This window comes from Salvia hispanica, chromosome 4 (assembly GCF_023119035.1).
Source record: "Salvia hispanica cultivar TCC Black 2014 chromosome 4, UniMelb_Shisp_WGS_1.0, whole genome shotgun sequence".
Classification (NCBI taxonomy): Eukaryota; Viridiplantae; Streptophyta; class Magnoliopsida; order Lamiales; family Lamiaceae; genus Salvia; species Salvia hispanica.
In genome coordinates this window covers 40,468,597-40,493,498 of record NC_062968.1, presented here as the reverse complement: position 1 = coordinate 40,493,498, position 24,902 = coordinate 40,468,597, and the positions used below count along the sequence as shown (strand labels likewise).

The 24,902-nt window shown below is 36.8% G+C and overlaps 3 protein-coding genes across 3 annotated transcripts; 1 reads left to right on the top strand and 2 right to left on the bottom strand.

Moving 5' to 3' along the window:
- Positions 1–432: 432 nt before the first annotated feature.
- On the top strand, positions 433–3,114 carry LOC125217569 (protein DEHYDRATION-INDUCED 19 homolog 4-like). Its single transcript, XM_048119087.1, has 5 exons — positions 433–738; positions 1,365–1,504; positions 2,206–2,283; positions 2,396–2,661; positions 2,749–3,114. The coding sequence occupies exons 1-5, from the start codon at positions 678–680 to the stop codon at positions 2,852–2,854; spliced, it is 651 nt and encodes a 216-aa protein (XP_047975044.1). The 5' UTR covers positions 433–677; the 3' UTR covers positions 2,855–3,114.
- A 9,101-nt stretch (positions 3,115–12,215) lies between these two features.
- Positions 12,216–15,497, bottom strand: LOC125218518. The gene is made up of 6 exons (XM_048120202.1): positions 15,031–15,497; positions 13,932–14,143; positions 13,367–13,637; positions 13,191–13,276; positions 13,014–13,105; positions 12,216–12,898 (listed from the first exon to the last, which is right to left on the bottom strand). Exons 1-6 carry the CDS (start codon positions 15,235–15,237, stop codon positions 12,690–12,692), a joined length of 1,077 nt encoding a protein of 358 aa, XP_047976159.1. The 5' UTR covers positions 15,238–15,497; the 3' UTR covers positions 12,216–12,689.
- Positions 15,498–23,803: 8,306 nt separating this feature from the next.
- On the bottom strand, positions 23,804–24,292 carry LOC125221063. Its single transcript, XM_048123192.1, has one exon. It carries the CDS (start codon positions 24,290–24,292, stop codon positions 23,804–23,806), a length of 489 nt encoding a protein of 162 aa, XP_047979149.1.
- Positions 24,293–24,902: the final 610 nt, after the last annotated feature.

Here is a 24,902-nt window from a genome sequence, read left to right as displayed (position 1 = left end):
TTAGCTAGCTTTATTATATACAAAAATAAAACAATTAAATTAGTGATGATGTAAAAATGAAATGTTGAGTTAGGGAGAAATAAGGGAGAAACCATTGGAGCAGCTAGTTAAAAGTTGGTTAAAAACTGGAGATAAATTATGGTACTGATGTGATAGGAGTTAGAGAGAAATAAAAGAGATTTTAGGGAAACTGTAGGGAATGCTCTAAGACACGCTACTGCACTAGATGATATAATTGTCCTTCAAAAATGACACGAGCGATTTATTAACTTGTGAGTCTGTGACCAAGTTGATATATATAGCCACCGAATTTAGCAGCACGCCACCCAATCAAGGTTGTACCCTGCCGTAAAAAGAAATGGCATTTCAGTAAATCCACAGAAATTGGGAGAAAATACTGTATACAAATTGAGGAAATGTCTGACCGTTGATCATTAGCTAGGGAAAGGGAAATTCATTTCTCTGGCTGTCTTTCAACAATAATTTCACCGAAGCTTCTCCTTTTTCACCCCTTATTATTTATTTATTTTCTCTCCTTTTTTTAGTGATAATACCACTCCTATTACGTAATTTCTGAATCTCTAGCTCAGTGTGTGTAGTGTGTGTCCTTAACCGAGTGGGTTTTGCGGAGGAGTTTTTGTGTGAGAGATCGGCAATTTTTTTGGGAGGAGGAGGAGATGGACTCCGATTCGTGGCCTCGGATTTCAAGCTACTCTCGGCGTTATCTATCTCGACCAGGTGCGTTTGATTCTGAGGAATATTGAAGTTTTTCACCAATTTTGATGAAAAGTTTGGATTTTGTTTCGAGGGTATTTTGAGCCTGATTGTCTGAATGAGGATTTGGGATTTTGGTTTGGATTAATTGGTTTATTTCCTTTTGGGAGCACATTTGGGTACCTGGGTTTCCTTCGTTATGTGATGCTTATCTCTCAATGATTAATTTATTTAATTCGTTGTTTTTTTCCCCTTCATATTTCTGTACGTTCCCCTTAAAACAATGGAGCTGGTAATTGTTGTGAAAACATGGGGATTTAAAATGTTTTGTAGAAATGCAATGCTCTATTAGGGTTCTAATTAAATTGTTTGAATTTTGGAGCAAAATCATCAAGTTTCATCGTTTTTGTCTCTAGTAATAAATTTATGATTTAGGATTGAGATTTTATTTGTCATATGGCATGAATGGGTGAAGAAAGTTTCTATCTTTTTCACTTCTTGTTTAAAGAATTATTATTATTATGTAGCCCTTTTGATCTTTCCAATTCGTTATTTTGTTTAAGCTGTCTCAGAGATTTGCAAGTTCAGTTTTGTTAATTCATTATGTCTGTAATGTAATGGTGAGATGCGTTCTTGATTACGTGTTGCAGATGTATATAATGGAGAAGACTTTGAAGGTGAAGAAGAGCAGAAGTCTGAGTTTCTCTGCCCGTTTTGCAGCGAGGATTTTGATGTGGTTGGGCTTTGTTGTCATATCGATGAAGAGCATGCCGTTGAAGCCAAGAATGGGGTACCTACATTGCAACTTTCCCTTTCATATCTTCTTTTTGGTGTTTGTTTGCGTGTAATTAGCTGCATTTTGGTGCCGATAGCATGCGATCATGTCTTTATCATGCTTGCTTACGACCAAGTGGAATTAGTTAAGAGCTTTGCTATAGTTAATAGTAGTAGTTAAGACTTAAGAGCTTTGGTGTAGGATTGCAATTGCAGAAATTTGTGTGCTTTGCATAATTGTTTACTTGTGTCACATCTTAGTTTCTGATATAAACAATGGGTAGATAGAAGATTTCCTCATGTATGGAATTCTAATACCTTGTAGCTGTATAATCATGGCATTTGGGTATATGCGTTTGTGTAATCAGAGAACTTCCCTCTTTGCCTTCAGTTACATCTGAAAATGGCTTGTCAACTTAATTATGACCGTCCCTCATTTGTTTCCCGTGGATTCCATTATCAAGAAGTATATCCACTTGTTTCCATTACTTGATCAATTTACACAATAATGCAGCTTTCTGCAAAAATGCGACTATCTCTTGAAGTTCTTAAATAGTCCGATATCCTATCTTTGCGAGGGCAAAACTATATATTCCCGGCTTAGATTCGTGGGCATTATTCTTGGGTGTACCAGCCTTTGTTAGTTGTGTTTCGATATTAATTAATCTAATTTGCATGACTTGGGTTAATATTCTGATATTTTTTTTTGTTATGCAGGTTTGTCCCATTTGCGCGAAAAGGGTTGGAACAGATCTGGTCCGCCATCTCACTGTGCAGCATGCGAGTCTACTAAAGATATCCTTCGAGAAAATTCCAAATGCTTTAAAATTAAAACTCTCTTTTGCTCGTTTCTTTTAGTATTACGATAAAATGGCGACCCATGTTTTTTCCTTGACCAGAATCTCACGTGCAGCGTAGGAGAAGACTGAGGAAAGGTGCATCTAATTTCCCACTTTCCATCTTCAAACGAGAGTTGAGGGATGGGGGAAGCCTGCACTCCCTTCTTGGTGGGTCTTCAATTCCGGTTTCTTCCTCACACATAGAACCCGACCCACTGTTAACCTCTTTCATATACAATCCACCCGATGCTGATGAGTCCTCAAGTGTCCGGTCTCTCCCATCAGTCGAGGATTGCACAATGGGCGATAACCATGCGGTGGACCCCTGCGACAGGTAAAGATTTGATTTTCACTGTAATTCTTGATTCTTGTCTGCACTCTTCTGGATTACCGGTCATCTTAGCGACGTTTTCTGACTCAGGATGGCGCAAAAGTGCCCGATGTCAGATGAAGATATGAGGGAAAAGAGTCGAAGGTGCGAATTTGTGAGGGGTGTTGTGATGTCTACTTTTCTTGATGATTTATGAGATGGGGCTTTTGGAAATGGAGAAGCATTGTTGGAGAGTTGAAGGATGTGTCAGGAAACAGCTTGAGTGAGGAAATAGAGCTAAGTTGTTTCTTTCCTCACCTACTCCTAGTATGTGAAAACATATTTATGTGCATAATAAAACTAGTAGTATATGTAATATACATCGTGGATGTGTCTCTCTCCTTCTCTACTTTTCTAGTTTTAAATTGTTATTAAGAAACATTTCCACTATCATGAATAAGAGTAACAATTAGTATATCTTAGCGGCTTTTGAATAGAAGTTTTAAATTAAGTAAAGTTTTAATATTAGATTCGTTCGCATAGATGTTGCAACTATGATTAATTTCCTATTGTCCCTAATCCAAGTAGATTATCCACAAATATAATTTTTGAAATGTCAATTAACGAGTCTAGATTCACATTCAAATGGTATGTATAAATTGGATTATTAGAGCCTAATATTACATATGCATATATCTGAAATGTTAATTTCTCCACCAACTTCAAAGTTGAGTATATAATATCATATGAATATGATAGTCAATTCCCTCGGATTGAATTACGTTGGAAATTTTAGTCTGTCTGGCTTGTTGGAATACTTTTTGTGGAATTTATTCCCCTAGAAAACAATACTCCCTTCATTTCTTAAAAATATTTTTTTTAAAACGACATGAGTTTTATTGTAAAAATAATAAAGTAAGAGAAATATGAAAAAAAAAGATTGTTAGTGGAAAATTGATGCCACCTCATAATGCGGTCCTCATTAGAGCTAAAGAAATTTTCTAAAATAAAAAAGCCTTTTACTTTCAAGGGACAGACTAAAAAGAAAAGACGAATAGGGACCAAAACCAATGTAAACGCATGATTGACTGGATCAAAACATGAGAAATAGTTTCTGAAATATCATTTGTTCCATTTAATTTCTTCTGAGATTTGAGAATTTCATTTGTTCCATTTCTTCTTTGTTGATTTTGGGTTTCTCATCTGCAAAAATCTTAGTTTGTATATATGCAGGTTGGTTAGCATCAATCTTGAATTTTTTTCAGAGGTCCCTTTCTCCCAAATCTTTGAAAATAAAATTTACAGCTGCCAATTTTTTGGATAAGATTTTGCAGAAATTGTGTTGTTGAAGCAGGAGGAGGTGAAATAGTTGAGCACATTTTTGGTGAAGAAGGTTACATTATTTATTTATTTATTTACAATTTCTTTTAATTAACATGTCATTTTTAATACTCCTTCCATCCCCAAGCTATTTGACACATTATTTTCAGATACATGATTTAAGAGTAAAAGAAAGACAAAGAGAATAAAAGAAGGGAGAAATAAATTTTTTGCTAAATAAGGAAATGTAACAAATAGTTTGGGACATCGTAAATAAAATATGTTGCAAGTAATTTGGAACCGAGGAAGCATAAAGTAACCTCAGATTTTTTAAATTAACAATTCCATTTTAGTCCATCCACTAAAATTAAAAAAAATTATAGTTTAGAAAAAAAACTCCTATTAAGATGAGACTCATTCTTTATTCACAAATAGTACTTCAACCATTTTTTCTTTGTATATCTCTTATACTTGAACAATTGTGCTTTAAAATATTTATCATTTCAAAAGTTTCTAATTTTAAAGGACGGATATAATGATTTAGGAAGTGTAATTATATTCTTCTTGTTTTATTAAAAATGAAATATTTTCTTTTTGAATTATCTCATTAAAAATGAAATATTTCATAAAACGTGACTTTTTCCTTTATTACTCAGATTATAACACTACAATTATGTGCCGAACGGCGGAGGCAGCTGCTTGAACTTAATTATCTAGAAAATAATTAAGTTTAAGGTTATAACAAAATCATGCATGTCCTATTCTCTCTTCATTACTCAGATTATTTAATCATCATAATAATTGGAAAGTAGTTCAAAGTTTCACATGACTATGACCAGACTATAATCAAGTTATAAGGATCCATGTATTTTATGATCAATTTCTCAAGGATTATTCATTGATGATGTTTGATGTAACTATTTTTGTGAGATTGATTTTTAATTTATCAATAAAACAAAGGATAATAGATGATCCAACCAACAAAAATTGAATCTAAACAAGAAATGATGGTAGATTAGGAATGAAAAGCATGCGTATAAAGATGAGATAAGAGAGCTACAACCATAGGACCTTAACCAAAAGGATGGAGACAACTCTAGGCAACTTTCATTAGCTCTATCACCCCTTGGCTCCACTACTCAAAGGAGATATCTTAATCACAATCTTATCTTAATCTAGAATGAAAAATGACACCAAAAGGTATTTATACTAAGGGCCCAAAATGTGGAAAAAGGTCCTCAAAAACTAAGTCTCGGGTGATTCACCCGGTCGGGTGAATTGCAGGGTGCAAAACACCCGTCCGGGTGTTCTCTCTGGACTCCCTCGCTAGTTCTGCGCGACTTCTGTAAAACCACCATAACTCCCTCATTTGGACTCCGATTGAGATTTGCAAGATACCCACGCGAAGCTGTTTTCAAGACGAAGACGATGGTTGTAGTTTCATAGCTTTCGGATATCATCTCGATAGGACGGTTTCTGGTTGAATCCAGTTGTAGATGAAATCCTTGACGCACGGCTTCCATGATCGTATCATCCTCCCCTTCTTGGAAAAGATTTATCCTCAAATCCGAGCCTTCTCTATTCCTCGCATCCTCGGGAGACCCTCTAGCTTTCATGAATCCTTGGAAAGTCTTCACTCTCTTCCTTGGACCCCAATCAATCCATGGCTCACGTCAAGGTGAAGACACTTGATGTCTAGCACTCATGGTCATATCACAAGTGTATAGAATTATGCTGCATATTTTTTTGTTATTTAGTGGAATAATCAAGTGTATAGAAACATGCTGCATTTTCTTTTGTTATTTAGTGGAATAATCAAGTGTATAGAAATATGCTGCATTTTCTTTTGTTATTTAGTGTAGTACTCCCTCCGTTCCATAGAAATAGAGGCGTTTTTCCATTTTCGTCCGTTCCATAGTAATAGAGTCATTTCTCTTTTTAGTAAAAGTCAACACATTTTTTCACACCTACTTTACTCTCTCTTACTTTTCTCTCTCTTCATCTCTCTACCTTTTTCATTTTCCACTTTATTCTCTCTTTACTTAACTCACCTAACACAATTTTTCTTAATCTCCGTGCCGAAAAGTTTTGCCTCCATTACTATGGAACGGAGGGAGTACTATTTTGGGTATGCAAATAAAATCAGACGGTGGAGAGAGCAAACACTTAAAATTGATTTTCTTGATCCACATTCCACATCGTGTTGACAGAAACAATTTTTTCTGTTAAGTTGACTGACTTGGATGAGGAATCGTAGCAGTGTGCATTCACATACTAATTTTTTTTAATATTTTAATATTATATTTTATAAAATGAAAAATTAGGGTGGGAGTGTACAGTAGTATCATGGCTGTGATTCCTCCGTAGTAAGGGATCCAAGTTCAAAGTTGACGAAGTCACACTTAACACCCCACCTTCAATAAATGTAATTTGCTACGTATGCTACTCCCCCCAAGTTCAAAGTTGACGAAGTCACACTTAACACCCCACCTTCAATAAATGTAATTTGCTATGTATGCTACTCCCCTTGTTTTATAATAGTAGGATCATTTTATTATTTTAGTATGTTCTATAGTAATAAAGTCATGCATATTCATTTTTAGTAACAACCAACATATTTTTGTGATTTTGTATCGTATACTCTCTTACGTTATTCTTTCTATCTTTTTAATTTCTTGTTTTATTTTTCCTTCACTTAACATAATTTATTTCTTAAATCGCGTGATGAAAAGAAATACCTTCATTACCGCGGAAAGGTGGGATTAGAAGTCAAATGTATGACGCTCGATCATACTACTTGAATGAAATCTTAGTTACCTCCCCTGTCCTCAATTTATAACAAGAAAACATTTAAAAAATCTTAACGCATACATACATACATACATATTTTGTGTAGCCAATTTGTTTGATATGTCTAAAACCTACGACAACTGGGAGAGACTAGTCGGAGCCGTGCTGAAAAAGGAGGAGTTCAGACAACTTGCCCTCCGATGACTCCCAAGAATTTCAAACACTTTCCGACGGATTTTGCCCTCGGATTTGCAGGAAATTGTATCTCCGTTGGTCTACACCAACCATGAAGAGCTATACTCTCCGATTCTTATCGATGCTGTATTATTGGTATTTATTTCCCTTAAGAGCATCTCCAACTATTTATGCTAAACTCAAACTCATTTTAGAGTAAATATAATGTCACATCAGATATGATTTACTCTAACTATTTTCACTAAACTCAAACTTAAAATAATATTTTCTATGTTATAGTAGTATTTTTTTTACTCACAAAATTTGAAAGTTTTTTACTCCGATCATTTATACTAAACTCAAACTTAAACAATATTCTCTATATATTATGTCTTTTTTACTCACACACTTTGAAAAAGTTTGTTATTTAGGTTTAGTGTGAACCTAAACATAAGTATTTTGTACTCAAAAACTAAAAAAGAGATTGGTTTTGCAGTATTACTGGAGCTTATTACTTATCCCATTTTAAGTTTTAGTGTAATGTTCTTAACCCAGAAAATACCTTCTACTAATACATTCTGTTAACTTTTTTTACTTTCTAGTCTATCATCATACTTTTAATTATGTTTAAATAAAATTATTACAATACATTCAATAAATTTTTCTTGCATTTGTTTGAAGAAGAGTAAAGGCCAAAATTGGTCCTGAACATATGTTCATTTTACGATTTTGGTCATAAACATTATCTTTTGAATTTTTCGGTCCCAAACATTTCAACTCGGATCACAATTGGTCCAAAATTAACTATTCCGTCAAATTTTAACGGTCAATGTTTTTAATCCCGATTTTGACCAAATGAAGATGTAAAACAACACAACAAAATTTAGCGACGGAACAAATCCGTCACTAATTGAGAGATTGGGAGGATCGCCCCTCTTCTCTCCCACACGCTACTTCGCCAAATTTCCCCCAAATTGAGAGGGACTCCAATTGCCGCCGCCTTCTCAATTCCTCACCGCCTCCTCCGATTCAAACGACGCCCGGTTACTCTCCACCGCCGATTACACTCCGCACACCGGCCGCCGCCTCTCCTCTCTCTCGATTTCAACACTACTCTAGCCCTTGAGGAGTTCGTCGTCGTCGCCGTTGACAGCCGCCGCCACCGCTGTGATTTCCGCGACCACCGCGCTGCCTCAAACGCCGTCCCGGTTTCAGACCAGCATCGCCGCCGTCTCGTCCCAAAATCTGTTGCTGTTCGCCGATGAAATCAGAGTAGCCCTCCCCTGCTGTTTCAATCAGTTCGCTCCGCAGCTGCCGTCTACACTCGCCGTCGCTGCTGCTGCCTACGCGAAGCCGGCAGCCAGCTACCGTCGTCCAGCCTTGTCAATCAGTCCCCGAATGGTTCCGAAATGAACCCGGACAGGCCCGAAACAACCCCGACTAACCCCACAGAACTTATGTTCTCAAAGCGATTTCGATTAGTTACAGAGGGGTGTTGAATTGCTGAAGTTTGATTGCTTGTTTCGTTATTTGTTCGCGTTAAATTTGTGGGAGTCCAAGATGACAGCAAGTGGTGTTTGAAAGCATGAGTTGGATGTTAAAATGTACGCGTGCATTGCTGTGTGTAAAGTTCGAATTTGAAAGGCATTATACCTCGGTGAATTGAACTTGGTGGTGCTAGGACTTGGGGGAACAACTATGGTGATTTTTGTCAAAAGAAATTGTTGTTGTTTGATTTCGACAAGTAGTATGAAATTGAAATATGAATTGATGAAAGGATTACCACATTTGGCTAGCTGGTTCTTCAACCTTCATGTTTCTGCCGTGAATTTTATGAGAATAAATCCATGAAAATTAGTGACGGATTTGTTCCGTAGCTAAATTTTGTTGTGTTATTTAGCATCTTAATTAGATCAAAATTGGAATTAAAAACATTGACCGTTAAAATTTGACGGAATAGTTAACTTTGGACCAATTGTAATCCGAGTTGAAATGTTTGGGACTGAAAAATTCAAAAGATAATGTTTAGGAACAAAATCGTAAAATGGACATATGTCCAGGACCAGTTTTGGCCTTTACTCTTTGAAGAATTACGAGAACAAATCTATACAACCGTTTGATTCTAAATACAGAAATATATTAATCCTTGGTTTTTCTAGTCGCATCTTGTAAATTGCACGCACGAAAATGAAGAAGAATACATTTATATGTGATTAAATAGTTAATTAAGACCAAATATAATTGTGAAGGAGAATTGGTACAAGTTTGACAAACATTATTAATTTCTCTCTAGATCATGGAAGCAGAAGTGGCAACAGCAGGCATCAAAGTTCTTGCCGAAAAGCTGATCGACGTTTCGAAGGAAGAGTACTCTGAGTTTAATAATCTCAATGGAGATATCCGAAAATTGCATAAGACTTTGGAGATGATTGAAGCCTACTTGAGTGGCGCTGATATTAAGTCTATCACCCAACATGCTGTCAAGATGATGCGAACCATGTTTTGTTAGAGTTTTGTATTTAAATCACCTATCTAATGAATAAAACAGATTATTTTTTGTCATAGTGTTATTATGATTTTACATTAATGGTTGTTTTGTATATTTAAATGTATAAAAAACAAAACAAGTCTAAGTCTTTGTTTTAGTAGACCAGTTGTGGACGACGTTCACTTTAAGATAACACGGTCCGTTCTAAATAAAGGAAAGCATTATTTCACAACCTAGATAGTCTTTGACTACCTATCGTGAAAGGTTGCAATGTTAGTCCATATATTTTCAAGCCTTAACGAAATAAGATGACATTGGTGCGGTATAACACTGAACGAATCTAACAGCAAGACAAATCTTTATGCTATTTATCAGGGTCTTGATAAACTACCATTTCTTAATCAATATATTTATCTTTGAGCATACGTCAATCCCTCTCTCCCACTCTCTGTGGAATTTCTGTCTCTTCTTTATTCAAGTCCTATATATTTTAATAAGATTAGCCCACCCTGATATCGAAATTCGGGAATCAATCAAAACATTTGTGGTCTAGTATTAAGATCATCATTTGAAGAAGTAGCGAGCTTTATGTGATTCTTTGGAGAATCATCAAGGTAATTAATTCTCATCGTGGAAAGCATGCATAAGGTTTCAATTAATTAAAAACATGATTTAATTCAAGTTTTACTCATGATACATTGCGTGAATAGAATTTGTCTAAATAATCTACTCCACTAAATAGATCAAACTTGATTTATTTATTTTTCCACTGCAAACCCCATCAATTGGTATCAGAATCTATCTTTAGGCTTTGATTATTTGGATTTAATTTCGCGTTTATAATGCACGAGTGATTATTTGATTTCGAAGCATGTTTTTCTTGTCTTTTATACGATATGAACTCAAGAACAATAAAATCAAAGAACTTGAATAATTTGAGTATATGAGATGGACGATCCATCGGTGCTTGCGCCAAGACGGATCGCGCAACGTGTATTCGAAGTAGGGTTATTGAAGTAGTGGGAGCAAGAGGCTAGCGCGCATACCGGCAAGAGCTCACGTGTGCCACCGGCGTGAGCTTGCGCCGCAAGCAACATCGACAGGCGCAGTGAGACTGTTAGTCTGAGAACAGGCCGAGATCACCACGCAGGAACCCTAGCCCGAGGCAGAAATCCTAATCCTAGTCACCCTACTGGAAATCGTGCGACGCTAGGCCGAGAGCAGCACCACTTCACCCGAATGCTGCTGGCCGAGAGGAGCTCGCCGACAATGAAGGCTACTCTCACCGTCCCAACGATGATCCATTTTCCTTTTCTGGCTGTCCCAACCAAAATGACTAATTACTAAAAAAAATAACACCTCTCATACTTTTTTCTTTCTTCTATTTACTGCTCTCTCCATTTTAACACAAAATTGCACTATATAAAATCTAGAATTGGATTCCCCGTTCAGCCACAGCAGGGAATGTTGTTACACACACAAATATTATATCCATATATTATAAAATTAAAATATTTATATATTTTATATAAAATAATATGGTATAAGTAACAACTTTTCCTGTTATGGAGGGATCCAAACCCACAAAATCTCATATTGACCAAGTAGAGGATCATCTTCAGCATGACTAAGGGAGTACCAATCTTCTACATAATGAAAATAATGACAACTCATCTTCTTCATCATTTAATTAAGCTGGAATCTATCACTAATGATAAATTGACACTTTGGTCATAGTTCATACAAGTATATCAACTTGAAGTTCGTGAAAAAAATTTATATTTTGGTGCTAATAACCTTTATACTTCCTTCGTCCTCTAAAAATAAAAACTTCACAGAAACGGCAAAGATTTTAATGCAAAATTGATAAATTAAGAGAGAGAAAGAAAAATATGTTAGTGGAAAATGAATCTCACCTCAATAAAGAGAATTTTTTTTGCTTAAATAGAAAGTTTCTATTTTCAGGAGACAACCCAAAAAGGATAGAGTTTCTATTTTCGAAGACCAAAAAGGAAAAAGTTTCTATTTTCAGGGGACAACCCAAAAAGGATAGAGTTTCTATTTTCGACAGACCAAAAATGGAAGAGTTTCTATTTTCAGGGACGGAGGGAGTATATTGTTCTTGACTCAATTGCATACTACTTACTCTATCCCATTAAAGATGGCCCACTTTCTTTTTTTTATTTGTTCCACCAAAAATGGCTAATTACTAAAAGCAAAAACCTTTTTATCACTTTATTCATTCTTTCTCAATTTATTCTCTCCATCTAACAAACAAAATAAAAATGTACTCCACAAGTCGGAAAGAGTACTAATATTTGTGATGTTGAAGATCGAGACTGTAAGAAACAAAAAATGTGAAAATAAAAAACTTAATCACTTAATAGACACTATTCAAAATTCTTTCAATTATATATGCATCCACAAATCGGAAAAAATAGGTGCAAAATAATGTACTAAAAATAAACAAGTGTTATTATAAACAGTGTAAACTCTCATTTTAACAATTTCCTGAATTCAAAACACCTGATTAAGTTCAAATTAAGACACAAGCAACGTAAGATGATGTAACATAAACAAGTGTTATACGTAGTGTAAACTCATATAATCAATTTCCTATTTTCAAAACACCTGATTAAATTAAAATTAAGACACAAGCAATGGATGTATGATGATGTAACATAAACAAGTGTTGCACAGAGTGTACACTATCAATTTCCTATTCAAAATACTGGATTAAATTCATACTTGCATCCCCTATATCAGGATGGACAGAAATGAATAAGTAAATTACAATACATCAAGAAACACAAAAAAAACTTCAAAATTTAAATATAACCACGCATCGCAGGCAGGTTATTAATATACAATCTATACGGTATTACATAGCCAAAAGGTTGTATACATGATATACTATATGCTTCAACATCAGGCAGCCTAATCAGGACGATGGCCCGATTTCAGATAAAAAAATTAGGAGAGAGAAAAGAGGCAGGGCCAGTAAGACAGTTATCCATCATTCAGATGTTCAAAATCCATCACCAAACATCTAATATATGCATTTGGTTATAGGAAAGCTACTTACTAGGGCGGGTGTCAAAACTTCCTCTGCAACGTAATAGGCATTTCCCGTGCAAAACTCCATCATCATCCACCAGTTATGTATACACACACATGCACACACCGCTTACTGCCTGTATTGTGGCAAGGATGAGAGGGGGTTCTACCATGCCGAAGGCAGTATAGAGAGAGTTGGAGATGAGTTCTTGCAGTTATCCTACTATCTCCAGTAACTGTTGTGCGACATGAAGAATTTGTAGTCAGGATGATCAACTTGCAGTAGCCGAAGCCAATTATCAGCGGCTCGTAAGAGGGACTTGACCTTCTGGCCTTCGTCAACTCCGTTCTCATTCCAGTCCGCGGCTTTGTACTTGTATGAAACAAGTGCGAAGCTAGGTAGGGAGAGCTTGCTACTAGTATCATACCCACCTTCATAGAATGCAGACATATGAACAGGTTATAGTATAAACCGACAGCAAGTTGTAATGATTAAAACAGCAATTGAGAAGAAAACAAGAAATGTAAAGATAAGTAAGAAAGTCACCTTTCACAGGTTTAGCAAGTGAATGGAAAGTCAAGAAACATGCATCAACATTTTGTAGAGTAGGGCCTACAGGTATCCTATATATGGGGTACCTGCAAACAAGGCCCCAATTCTCTAAATGAGAACAAGTTACCATCATCACCGAGCCATTCAACTCTTGTTTAAGAGAGAGCTTACCAAGCAACAGAAATCCAGCTTGAAGGAGACAGATCGCAACTCCTATATGTTTTTACCTCATGAACTAGAGAGGCAAGTTTTGACATCTGTTGAACGCAATCAAACACAATCTTTTAAGATAAATGCTAGAATTCTTAAACTGTCGAAGAATGGTCAGTAAGAGAACAAAGACTTGCCTTATCAGCTAGCGGTTCACGATGAAACGGGAGCTCCCTTTCGAAGTATTCAAATATAAGTCGACCAGGAGGCATGCTGATATCGTCCCCATCCACAGATGATTCCATAGAAGGGTTGTTTCCCCCTGCATATCTTCTAAATCCATGACCAATATTGTTCTTCTGATTACAAGATCCACGAGCATCATTGGCTCCTCTGTCCGTTCCTTCACTATCACCATCAGTACTCATCCCCCTGGAGGAATTAGCATCACTTTCTTCACCATGTCTTCTGTCAGTATGTAAGTTGACACAAAAAAAGAATTATTGCTGCCCTTGACCACATATCAGCACACCAAGATAACAACTAAGAATATCCAAGCCTTAAGAAAATGTTGGTAGAAGTGAATAAACATATGTAGCACAACGGTCAACAAGTTTCTCCCTGCAAATGGTCCTTACTCTTAATTCACAGTTCCTGGACACATTGACATGCCTTGAATAAAATACTTGTGAGTGAAGTGGCTATGAAGCCAAAAGAAACTAAAACATTAGAGATAGTGATGCTGACAAAAGAAGAACCCACCTGTGTTCCACAACAGGGCGCGTTGGATCTATATACAATTGGATACCAGAGAGGGATGGTACGTAATATTGGACAACAGAATCACTATCATTCCAAAGGAGGGGAACTCCAACTCCATAAACACTCCACTCCCTGAAAGATTCCCAAAGATCCCCGAGTATGAAGTATGGATCAAACTCAGCACCACGATTTCTCCAAGATATCATACTTGTCTGTAAATCTCCAAATGCATCAAATTAGACCCTGATTTTTCATTAATAGTACCAAAATGTGGAACAGAAAATTTACACGAAATCAGTAAAACTAGGGGCATAAGGACATAGATGCAAATAGTTCATTAGTCCTTACACAGCCCCTCCTAATATTTTTTTTTCTTTGGTTTTTGTTAATATAATATTGTTGAAGTTTCAGTATTTTGTGTGAATTATTATGCAAAAGCCCCCCTCATCATAAAAAAAACGTATTAAATTTATATCTTGAAATTTCAAACACAAAATTTAGGGTTTCTTAGGGTTTATCTAAGTTGAGATGAAGGTGGCTGAAGTGTTTGAAGAAAAATCACCAATAATGCGATTGATTTTCTTTCAAATTTCAGTCTTGAACTATTATATCACTTGAAGAACCAACGAACTCAACTCCTCCATGGTTTATCTAGTCAGCTAATGACATAAAGTAACACTAAACACACCACAAACAAACCATCTTGATCAGAGAAGTCTGAACTAACTCAATACTTTAGCCCATAAGTTACCTCAGATAAACAAAAGAACACACATTCTCTATCGAATTTCCACACAATGAGCATACAAGGTTTTTACAGGGCTTCTCGTTTTATAGAGGTTTTGAGATTCGAAGTAAAATCCATTCATAACAACAACAAAAAAGTATATCCAATTGGTTCCCCACTGCTTCAAATAATCAACCCCATTTCACAAAAAAGTCACATTGTTAATAGTTATCATCATCGTCGCCATCTCATCTAGCCAAACTACATCGAAATTGCAAAATGCCCAAATATCCCTAAAAATTAAAGGAACTCACCGAAAAAGTAAAAAGTAAGCACGTTGTAATTTAACAACTGAGAAACGAAAAACATTACCTTAGTAAAATGTTGACTTGCAACAACGGGAGTGGTGTGCTCCAAAAACCTATTCAAATACGAATTCGACTCGGATTCTTTACTCTCCGGTAGCGGCGACGATGAGGCTGACTTCAGCTCCGATTGCTCCTGCTCCTGCTGCCGCCGCCTCATCGCCGGTGGGCAGTAGTACAATCTCTCCTCCCCTGCTCTCCTCCTCGTTGACATTCTTCGACAATAGAACTCACCACTCAAAACGACAGCAGTTCCTACCAATTGACGTTGTGCAGCAAACGCTCGATGAAAAATTGAACTGATTACTCGATGAATTTAGGGTTTTGAAGGGTTTTTAAATAGAAATTTGGGCAAAGGGGGATTTTTGTTTATTAGGGTTTTAAAGAATGGGTTTTGCATTAAATCTTCAATAAGAAAATCAAATTTTGTGATTGAAAACAAAGCAAGAGTGAGCGAGAGGATTGACAGTACTAACCCTGCTGACAATCTATTTTTTTTCACAATAAATCAACATCTTGGTGAAACTCTAATCAGAAAATTTTGGAAAACAATTGTTTACTTTTCTATCCTTAGTCTTGCTTTCTTGTTTTATTATTTGAGTTTACTGTTGTTCCAAGTTTTATTTCAGCTTTACTTTAAGATTTCTTTGTTGCAACATTTAATTTTATGGGTTAAGCTTCATTTTTCTATTATCTCGAGTTGCTCAATATTAGTTCAGAAACACAAATTCTATATCTTTGAGTTAAGTAAAAGTTGTTTTAAACTGCTTCGTAGTTAAGATTTTGCAGGTTAATTAGATTCCAAAGTAGTAAACATTTTCTATGTTATCGCTACCTAGCTTTTAGTAATTTCTTTCTTAGTTATAGTATTAATCTTCAAGTAGGTTTAGTTAGAGTTGTTTTATCGCTTTTCAGTAGCATTAATGGCTAGTTTCCATGTTAAATAAGATGTTTCTATCGTAATACTCACGGATGGCTCGCCCCTCCCCCCGGGAAGGAGGTCTTCTTCGTCTTCCATCTAAGCTGCGCAGGTCCAGGGAACAGTAAAGCTTCATAGGGTCTTTTTGTCCAGGTGCAATAGTGTGCATCTTCACAGACATGTCTATTTCACCGAGCCTCTCTCTGAGATAGTGCCTAGATCGTTACGCCTTTCGTGCGGGTCGGAACTTACCCGACAAGGAATTTCGCTACCTTAGGACCGTTATAGTTACGGCCGCCGTTCACCAGGGCTTCAGTCGCCAGCTCCCCTGTCATCAAGTCACCAACTTCCTTGACCTTCCAGCACTGGGCAGACGTCGATTTTTAATCATTTTTTGTCATCAAATTGTAAGCTGGAATAGTAGATCTAGATCTATAGTTAAATTCCTTACTAGGGAAATCCAAAAAGAGCTGATTTTGTAATATTAAAAATCGTACATATCCGAATTAGTTAGAAATACTGCAGGTGTCAGATTGGCATGCATAGCCGTTTTACTTTATTTGCTTTTCAATAATATGCTACATACCTTTCTGAAAGTTAGCTTTGTTATTTTCAGTTATCTTTTTTTAATCCATTTGAACTCACATTCACGTATTTTTAGAGATTCTTTCTCGTTTTCTAAGTTAAATGCTTTATTTATAATGTTTTCTCAGATAATAGCTACCTCGACCTATATAAATATTTCATAGTTCAGTAATTCTTAGCTTGAGTTGTAAACTAAGTCTAGCTCGGCCAACTTACATGTTTTCCTAGTCCAGATAGCTCGACTGAAAGTCGGGTTTTGCACGTGTGTTTGTTCACACCTTCCAAAATACTATTAACGAGAATATGGTAAGTCGGATGTTGATCCCACGAGGAACAATGATTATTTATTACGACTTTGTACGCTAGAGGTTTTCGGCCATGCAACCACACATTAGGGTTTGGTAAAAGAAAAGAATGCACAAATACATGAAATTAAGAGGGAACTCATAGATGCTAAGTAAAACCATAGAAGTTAAGCTAAGTATGCAGATTGGACAACTGAATTACTACAAAACGTAATTGTGTTCACCACTTACGGGTTTTGAACAATCAACACATAAAAAGAATATTAAAAATAACAAAACAACAACTACATATCCTATTAAGTTCTATCCTACTGTAGAATCTGACTTGGGAGTGAAAAGGAAAGTTTTGTCCTACTTACCTTAGTAAAACACAAGGAAAAGAATGAGCATGTGCTCGGCACTAATTGCTGATTTGGTACAAGGTATGGACAATATGATGGTACGAGACCGACTATTACACTACTGACGAGAGGTGTGGAAGGTTAGAGAATAAGCTTTCTACCCTAAAACTAGTACACATTCATCTCTTATATTCCCTCAATTCCTAAGAAATGTAAAGAAAAGTGGATTGAAAAGTTAGTGGAATGTTGGTCACACTTTTATATATTGATTTTACAATAAATTGTGAGTGAAATGAGTTAGTGAAATGTAGGATCTACTTAACATTTATGGTAATAAGTGAAAGTGGACGTCAATAAACGAGGGACATACAAAAATGGCAAAAGTGGACTAAAAATGAGGGACGGAGGGAATAAATAACTACTCCTTCTCAAGATTGGCCGGGACTTGAAAAATTTTGCAACCAAGATCAAAATGCAAGAACACATCCGATAAATTAAGCTAGCAAACTTGAAGTTACAGGCTGAAGTCGATGCACCAACTTGTACTCCCTCAGTCCGCCATTAGGAATTTCATTTCTTTGTGGCATAACTTTTAAAAAATGTTAAGAAAAATGGGTGGAAAAAAAATTATATACAGTATTAGTTTAAATGAAATGTGAGCGAAATGAATTAGTGGAATGTGGAAACATATAGTAAAAATAACCAGAACTCCTATTTGCGGACGGACTAAAATGAAAAAACGATACTCCTATTCGCTGAGTGATGAGGCTCGTTTCATGCATGTGTTCTGTAGTAAAACTACATCAAATTCTGTTAACTAACAACCAATTTTGAGCCAGGTGTATGTGAAATCCGCCATTTTCATAGAATTGAGCTGGTCAACTGGGTGGATGAGTGGATCAGGAGAAGGAACCAAATTGTTGCGCGAACGGATCAACTTGGAACAAAATTACATGCAGCGGGAACACCAATTCGAAGACTGATGTGCTGAACAAGAAAAATCCCTAAGAGAAAAGGGCATGACAAACTTTTCAGAGATAAAATGCCCTAGGGATCCAGACCTTACGCCTTCCTATAAATGGACATAGAGAAGGAGGAAGAAGGCAACTCTTCGAGGGGGACACTCATTAGTTTTCAGCTCTCTTCTAGAGCTGGAATTGGGAGTTCTCAACACTTCATCTTCCTATTTTCATCACACACACACTTGGTCATGCTTTAGTCTAGTTTTAGTTGGAGTTTGGTGTTGGTTTCTGCACTTTTAATCTTTCGGTTCTGTTATTCCACTCCGAGAAGGGTGATGAAACAATTTACTGCTTTCGTAGTTTGTTTTCAGTTTAATTTTTATGTTAATGACTCTTGACGTTTTGATTTAGTAGATTTGAAGTTATGTTTTCGTTTTCAGTTGATGTGTTCTGTTTTTCATGCATGATAGTTATGATCGATTTTCGATTTCTTATTATGTCGCATGTCTTAGCTCAAAAATGTCTTGTTCTGTTTTGATTTGGTCAGATCTGATGTTTTATGTTTGAGTTGTCTTAGGATGTTTAGATCTAGTAGCTACTATTTCGTTTCTGCATGATTATGGGTTAGTTTTCTTGCTTACGTTGTCGTAACTTAGATATTAGATGTAAATTTAATTTTATGAGTTGTTTTGATGTTTCGTCCTCCGTAGCTTTTCAGATCTGTTTTCTTCTACTCTGTTTTCCATGTTGATTTTGTGAAAAAGATTAAGTTGTTAGAAAAGTTTTACTTTATCGTACACTTTGTAGGGGACTGACAGTTCCTCGTTTATGTTGTTTGCCCATTTATGGAAAGTTCAGTTAAGTTGATCAAGTAGACTAGTTAAGCTTTCAAGAGTTGATCAGTTTAGTTAGTTTAGTTTCTCAAGTCAAGTAGTTTAACTTAACCCACCCCCTAGAAAGCGTGGCCGAGCCATTCCCATTCTGTGTCTCACAAACAAATGTTAAACGCCTCATTTTTGTTGGATCGATCCTTACTTCCCTATACTAGTTAATAGTATTAGTGGGTTAAGGTTTTGAAAACACGCACTTTTGAGTTCTATTCGTGTCACTCAAGTCAGAGTAAGTCAAGTTCATCAACCTAAGTTTCCACTGGATCCACTCATCTGCATTTGCAGGGAACATGCACGTATAGGCTGGTTGGATCAGTTTGATCATCCAACTTGAGCAAGCCATAACGATAAACCAAGAGAATGAAGGAGAACACAAAAGAAGAAGTCGGAGCTTTCTTCACTACTCTTGCACAACGGTTAACCTTATCTCATTTTATTCACTACTCTCTCTCTCGTCCGCTCTATCTCTCTTGGCGATTTAGGTTTTCTGTCTCTTCTTCTTCGATCTCCTTCTCCGATCGTGTTCCGATCACTTCTCTGATATTAGTGAGAATGTTTGATCGGTGAAATCACTAGCAGAGACATTCACTTTGGTTTCCTTGCGAAGTCCAGAGCTAGGTTGTGTTGGGGTTTAGTGCCCCTTGCACAGCGGAAGTCATGCATAAAAAAAAATCATGCATACGGATCTATTTGACTGATTATGAGATCAAAATTATTCACATGTTAAAACAATACCGCCAGAAACTGTCAAAATTCTATTAAAATGTCATATTTATCCGAGTTAGTCAGAGCACTTATGATTGATTAAAACTCGATAACATAATTTAGAAATTAACAATAAGGTGTCTAGTTGTTCTCTGTATTTTCTGAGCAATTAAAGAGTACAAATACCATTTATAAAAATTGTTCAGAAAATGCTGCCAGAAATTGTCTAATTTTGGTAGTATGTGGGAAAATGGTGGTATCTCTTAAACCATTAGGAATTTTTGAATAAATCTTGTTGTATGTCTCTCAAATGTAAGTCTCTAAATTCTTCCGATTGAAGGTAGAACGTTAATGATAAATCAGTTCAGTGCAGTGGTTATGTTGAAGATAAATGAAGTATTATAGAAATACTTTACATTTTACATATAGAATATTAATTAAGAATAAATGAGAGAGTTTAACTTATATAAAAAATTATATTCTCTATGGATTAATGTGTATTACAATGCTATCGAAGTAGCTATACCAAATTATTAGCCATGGCAAGAGTAAGGGGTCGGAAGAAGAAAAAAAGGGACGTCAAAAAGAAAGGTTTGGAAGTACACGCTCTAGGTAGCATGCTCATCACTTTAAAGGCCTAATTCTCTTATGTGCTTCTTTTTATGTGTTTATATGAGAATATGTATCCTGTGAACCTGATGAATTATGATTATTTATGGAATAAGAGACTTATGAAGTAAACTATGATGATATAATGAATTGTTGAATGAGTTGATAATGAAATATGAAAAGAGAAGAGTGATTGTGACTGTAAAGATGGTTAGATAAATGTGTAAATGGGTGTTAAGGTGAATATGATCAATGATATATGTTGACGAGATGTATACAAATATGATTACATGAGATGATGTCTGATCTATCTATCTCTGATGATGTCTGATTTGTCTGTGTTGATGTGTTATGTTGGATATAAGTATTAATACGAAAATAAGTATATTTGACTGTGTTTATGCCCCGTGCTTGAGTGTATTCTGTGGGTACAATTGGCATGCCATAGGACAGCAGCGCTGCATTATCTGGGATCACTCGTCTTCTGGATAACCGAAGTGAGGATCGTTCTGATCTGTCTGATATCTGATATTTGATTATTGATAAGTCGTATTCTAAGCCTTGGTTACTGGTCAGTTTGTCGTGAATTACATGCATTATATGCAAAACAGTTGCTTAAGTGTGCAGGATTAAGGGATCCAAGTCAGTAGGAGATGATTCGGACGTCGCAGGTGAAAAGAGCGCAAGAAGGGTGCAATACTGACTAGGATGCATGCCAGAGAAAAGACTCGAAATAGAGAAGAAGGATAGCTGGGATGATCAATAACAAGGGGCAGAAAAGTCAATTCGCAAAGGAAGTCTACCCTAAAAGCAAGGGCAAGCCTCCCTATAAAATAAGTCACTTGGAGAGAGAGAAGAGTTCGGAGTTCAAAAATCCAACCACCACACTTAGTTAGAATTCTCTCTAGAAGATCAGTTCCTTCAGCATTGTCCAGTTCTTCTCGTTCCTCGCCACAACTTTGGTCACCTGAGTCCAGAAGTCCGCCGGAGAAGTTATCATCCCACCGTTCCAGCCAGTTTGTCGTCGTAGTATAGCAGTTCACCGTCCGGAGTGGCCAAAAAGAATCTTTATTCGCTTTCTAGTTTAATCTTTACTTGCTTTCTTCGTTGGATCTGTTGCAAACATTACTCCTTTGTTGTCTTTTGAAGTATTTCGTTACGATCCAAACATTTTAAGTTATGAAGTTTCTTTTTCGCATGTCTCTTTGGTTTGAATTTGCTTCGTTCTGCCTAGGAAAGTTAGATCTAGTTATCGCTTTTAATTTCTAAGTGTTTGCATGTGTTTTCATTTGAGTAGGCTAGATCTGAAGTTGTTGATCGAAAATTGTAGTTCTGTTTCAGTTTAAGTTTTCGTGCATGAGTTTCCTGTTCCGCATAGTTATTACCATCTTGCATGTCAGTCAGTAGAAGTAATCTGCAGTTTCAGTTGTTCATCTTAAGTTGAGCATTTTAATTAATGGATCTTGAGCTTCAATTTATGAATCTGAGTTTAGTTATGGAGTTTGTGTTCATATGATTTCTGTTAATACTTTTTGAAGAAGAAAACATCACAATCTACTTTTGCTTGGACCACTTTTACTTTTGTCCTTAACTTTTCAGTTGTACCATCCAGACCTGTCAGAAAGCCACCCAGCCACCAGATATGCCTTGTTGTCTAAGTTTCCTCATTTAGTAACTGTTTACTTTTCACATGCCTCTGAGATACTTTGTTCCCCATTTCCACGAACACAACCACATGTCGGTCATTTTCACGCCCACTAGTCAGTAGAATACCATCTTTATTTCCCGCCTAGGTAGAATCTCAACCCCAAAAGCGTGGTAGCTAACCAAAACCACCCAGGAATATCACCACAGTTATCCGAACGTGTCCACCCTCGTGGGATTCGACCCTTACCTCCACTATACTAAACAGTAGAAGTGGGTTGAGGAAATTTATTTGATACCAGGTTCCGGTTGTCGTGCCAACGACTCAGCTAGTTTGGGATTTTCATCCTAATCAGTTGGACGCACACCCTTGCATTTACACACCCGACACCGAAAACCCAAGGAGACCTATCAATTATCTATCTGTACCCTAAATGGATGGTCTGTACGGAATCCTCTCGAGGACAAAATCCGTGTCGGCATCTGATTCTGATTCTGTTTTTGATCTGGTCCGTGTACCCTAGTTTGTCACTAAGCACTTAATGGGGCTATATGTGTTTGATTATGTGAAAATGTTGGTGATCTATATACGTGTTAACGTGTGAATAATAATTGGTGATATGCATTTTACTTTGTATCCTATTCTATTGGTTTAGGAAGTGATGTATGATTATAAATCTCGTAAATTCCATGAGATAGAGGACGATGACTGTGTTGATATGATCTGGGATTGATATTACTCATTGTTGGTTTCTAGGTATGTGATGGTTATAGGAGATGCTTCCTAAATTATGTTAGAAACTAATAAAATAATAATAATATGATAGAGGTGATAATAATTGGTAAATAAAACAATAATAAGAATTGTTAGAATTTTAAGTTGTATGATTATTACTCGAATAGAATTTTTGGCTAAAGTGTTGAGTGTGCTACAGGTTAGTTGGCATTGGAGAGTACCAGTCGATGTTTGTTCATATCTGTCTCAGCGCTGCATCCTTGGTGGGTCACTGGGCTTTATTAGGGATAGATCTTTCGAATTGTTTGTTGTGGCATGTTAGCATTACTTTTGTACTAAGTCATTTCCGTTGTAATTGTGAATATTAAATAATAATTTAAATAATGGTTCAGAAAAAGAAAATTTTAGATTACCATACTTGACGGGTGACATTACCTATTCGGCCTGCAGACGCCGGGTAGGGGGTGTTACATACGTAAATTCAAAATTTTGAGATGATTTTGAAGAGAGAGAAAGTAGTTAGTTTTAACTACTATATTTATGAATAGACATTAATACCCTTTGAATTCATTTAATTGTTATTTAAATTTATATTATAATCCATTTGTTATATTTCAACCACTAGATCTCCCCATATAACGGTTAGGAATTGGTCTCAATTTTGGATTAATATTTAGTTAGCAATTGATCACCACCCTAGATATAAATATAGATGTATAGATATTAGAAAGATTCTAAAACATCCACAATAGGACGGACATTCCAATAGCCTAGCACTAGGACATCTCAATAACACCTCTGCCACATCACTAGGACATCCCACTGCACTGCCACATCACTAAGACATTCTACTGCACAATAGCGGACTCGCACTAGGACATCCCAATATCCTAGCACAATAAACAAATTCACAAATTCACAAATACGTAACTAAAAGTTCGAGGCGAATACGGACGGAGAAAGTACAATAATGATTATATTAAATAAAAAAAATTAAAATAGTACAATTCAACAACAAAAAAACAACGATTTAAACAAATTACATTATAAATATCAACGTGCACTCCTCCGCGCCCATAACTCTTCAATTATATATATCTTTTTGGAGTCGAATATGGGCTTCTTGCTGTCGAAGATCGGCAAATGCACGGACCCGATCGACGTCCACATGAGGTATCCCCATTCGTACATTGGCGGTGACCATGCCGTGACTTGGACCGACAACATCAGCATCTTCATTGGCCCAATCAGTCAGTTCTGGACCTTCATTTTCGACAATCATATTGTGCATGATAAGACATGCATACATGACATCAGCAATACAATCCTCATACCACAAACGTGTTAGACCCTTCAACGCCGCCCATTGAGCTTGGAGCATCCCAAATGCCCGCTCCACATTCTTGCGCGCCGCCTCCTGTTGTTGCGCAAAGTAGATCTTCTTTGGATCGGTTGGGCATCTGATCGTCTTCACAAAGACGGGCCACCTAGGGTATATCCCACCTGCCAAATAGTAGCCCATATCGTGTTGGTTGCCGTTGGCGACGAAACTGATGGTCGGGCCAATGCCCATGCACTGCTCGTTGAAAAGGGGTGACGACTGGAGGACGTTGATGTCGTTGTTCGACCCGGCTAACCCAAAATACGCATGCCAAATCCACAATCGGTAGTCAGTTACGGCTTCGAGGATCATCGGGAGATTCTTGACTTTGAAACCAGTCATGTACATCCCTTTCCAGGCGGTGGGGCAGTTCTTCCACTCCTAATGCATACAATCTATGCTACCCAACATGCTGGAAAATCTGTGCACCATCCCGTGCATATTCATCAGAGTCTGGCAGTCTTCAGGGGTAGGCTTTCGAATATACCTATCCCCGAATATGTGAATGACGCCCTTACAAAAATACCACAAACACTAGCGGGCAGTCGTCTCGCTGATGTGGAGGTACTCGTCGAACATGTCGGCCACGCCTCCATAGGCCAACTGCCTAATTACGGCAGTGCACTTCTGTATAGGCGTGTGACCGGGTCTACCACTCGCATCCTCCTTGAACCTGAAATACTTGTATCGATGCTCTAAAGCATTCGCGATACTCATAAATAGATCCTGGTGTATCCTAAAACGCGGCTGCTCAGCGAAGTAATGTCAAACAACCGTTGGTGGGCAGCGACGTGGTCCCGAC

What these genes read in the sequence shown, in the direction of transcription:
- LOC125217569 (XM_048119087.1), top strand. Translation starts at nt 678, where the DNA reads ATGGACTCCGATTCGTGGCCTCGGATTTCAAGCTACTCTCGGCGTTAT. An exon ending in CCGTTGAAGCCAAGAATGGG is followed by an intron (nt 1,505 to 2,205) that starts GTACCTACATTG and finishes TTTGTTATGCAG; the next exon opens with GTTTGTCCCATTTGCGCGAA. An exon ending in GCGGTGGACCCCTGCGACAG is followed by an intron (nt 2,662 to 2,748) that starts GTAAAGATTTGA and finishes TTTCTGACTCAG; the next exon opens with GATGGCGCAAAAGTGCCCGA.
- LOC125218518 (XM_048120202.1), bottom strand. Translation starts at nt 15,237, where the DNA reads ATGTCAACGAGGAGGAGAGCAGGGGAGGAGAGATTGTACTACTGCCCA. An exon ending in GTGAACCGCTAGCTGATAAG is followed by an intron (nt 13,277 to 13,366) that starts GCAAGTCTTTGT and finishes TGCGTTCAACAG; the next exon opens with ATGTCAAAACTTGCCTCTCT. An exon ending in ACTTGCTAAACCTGTGAAAG is followed by an intron (nt 12,899 to 13,013) that starts GTGACTTTCTTA and finishes CATTCTATGAAG; the next exon opens with GTGGGTATGATACTAGTAGC.
- LOC125221063 (XM_048123192.1), bottom strand. Translation starts at nt 24,292, where the DNA reads ATGGGCATTGGCCCGACCATCAGTTTCGTCGCCAACGGCAACCAACAC.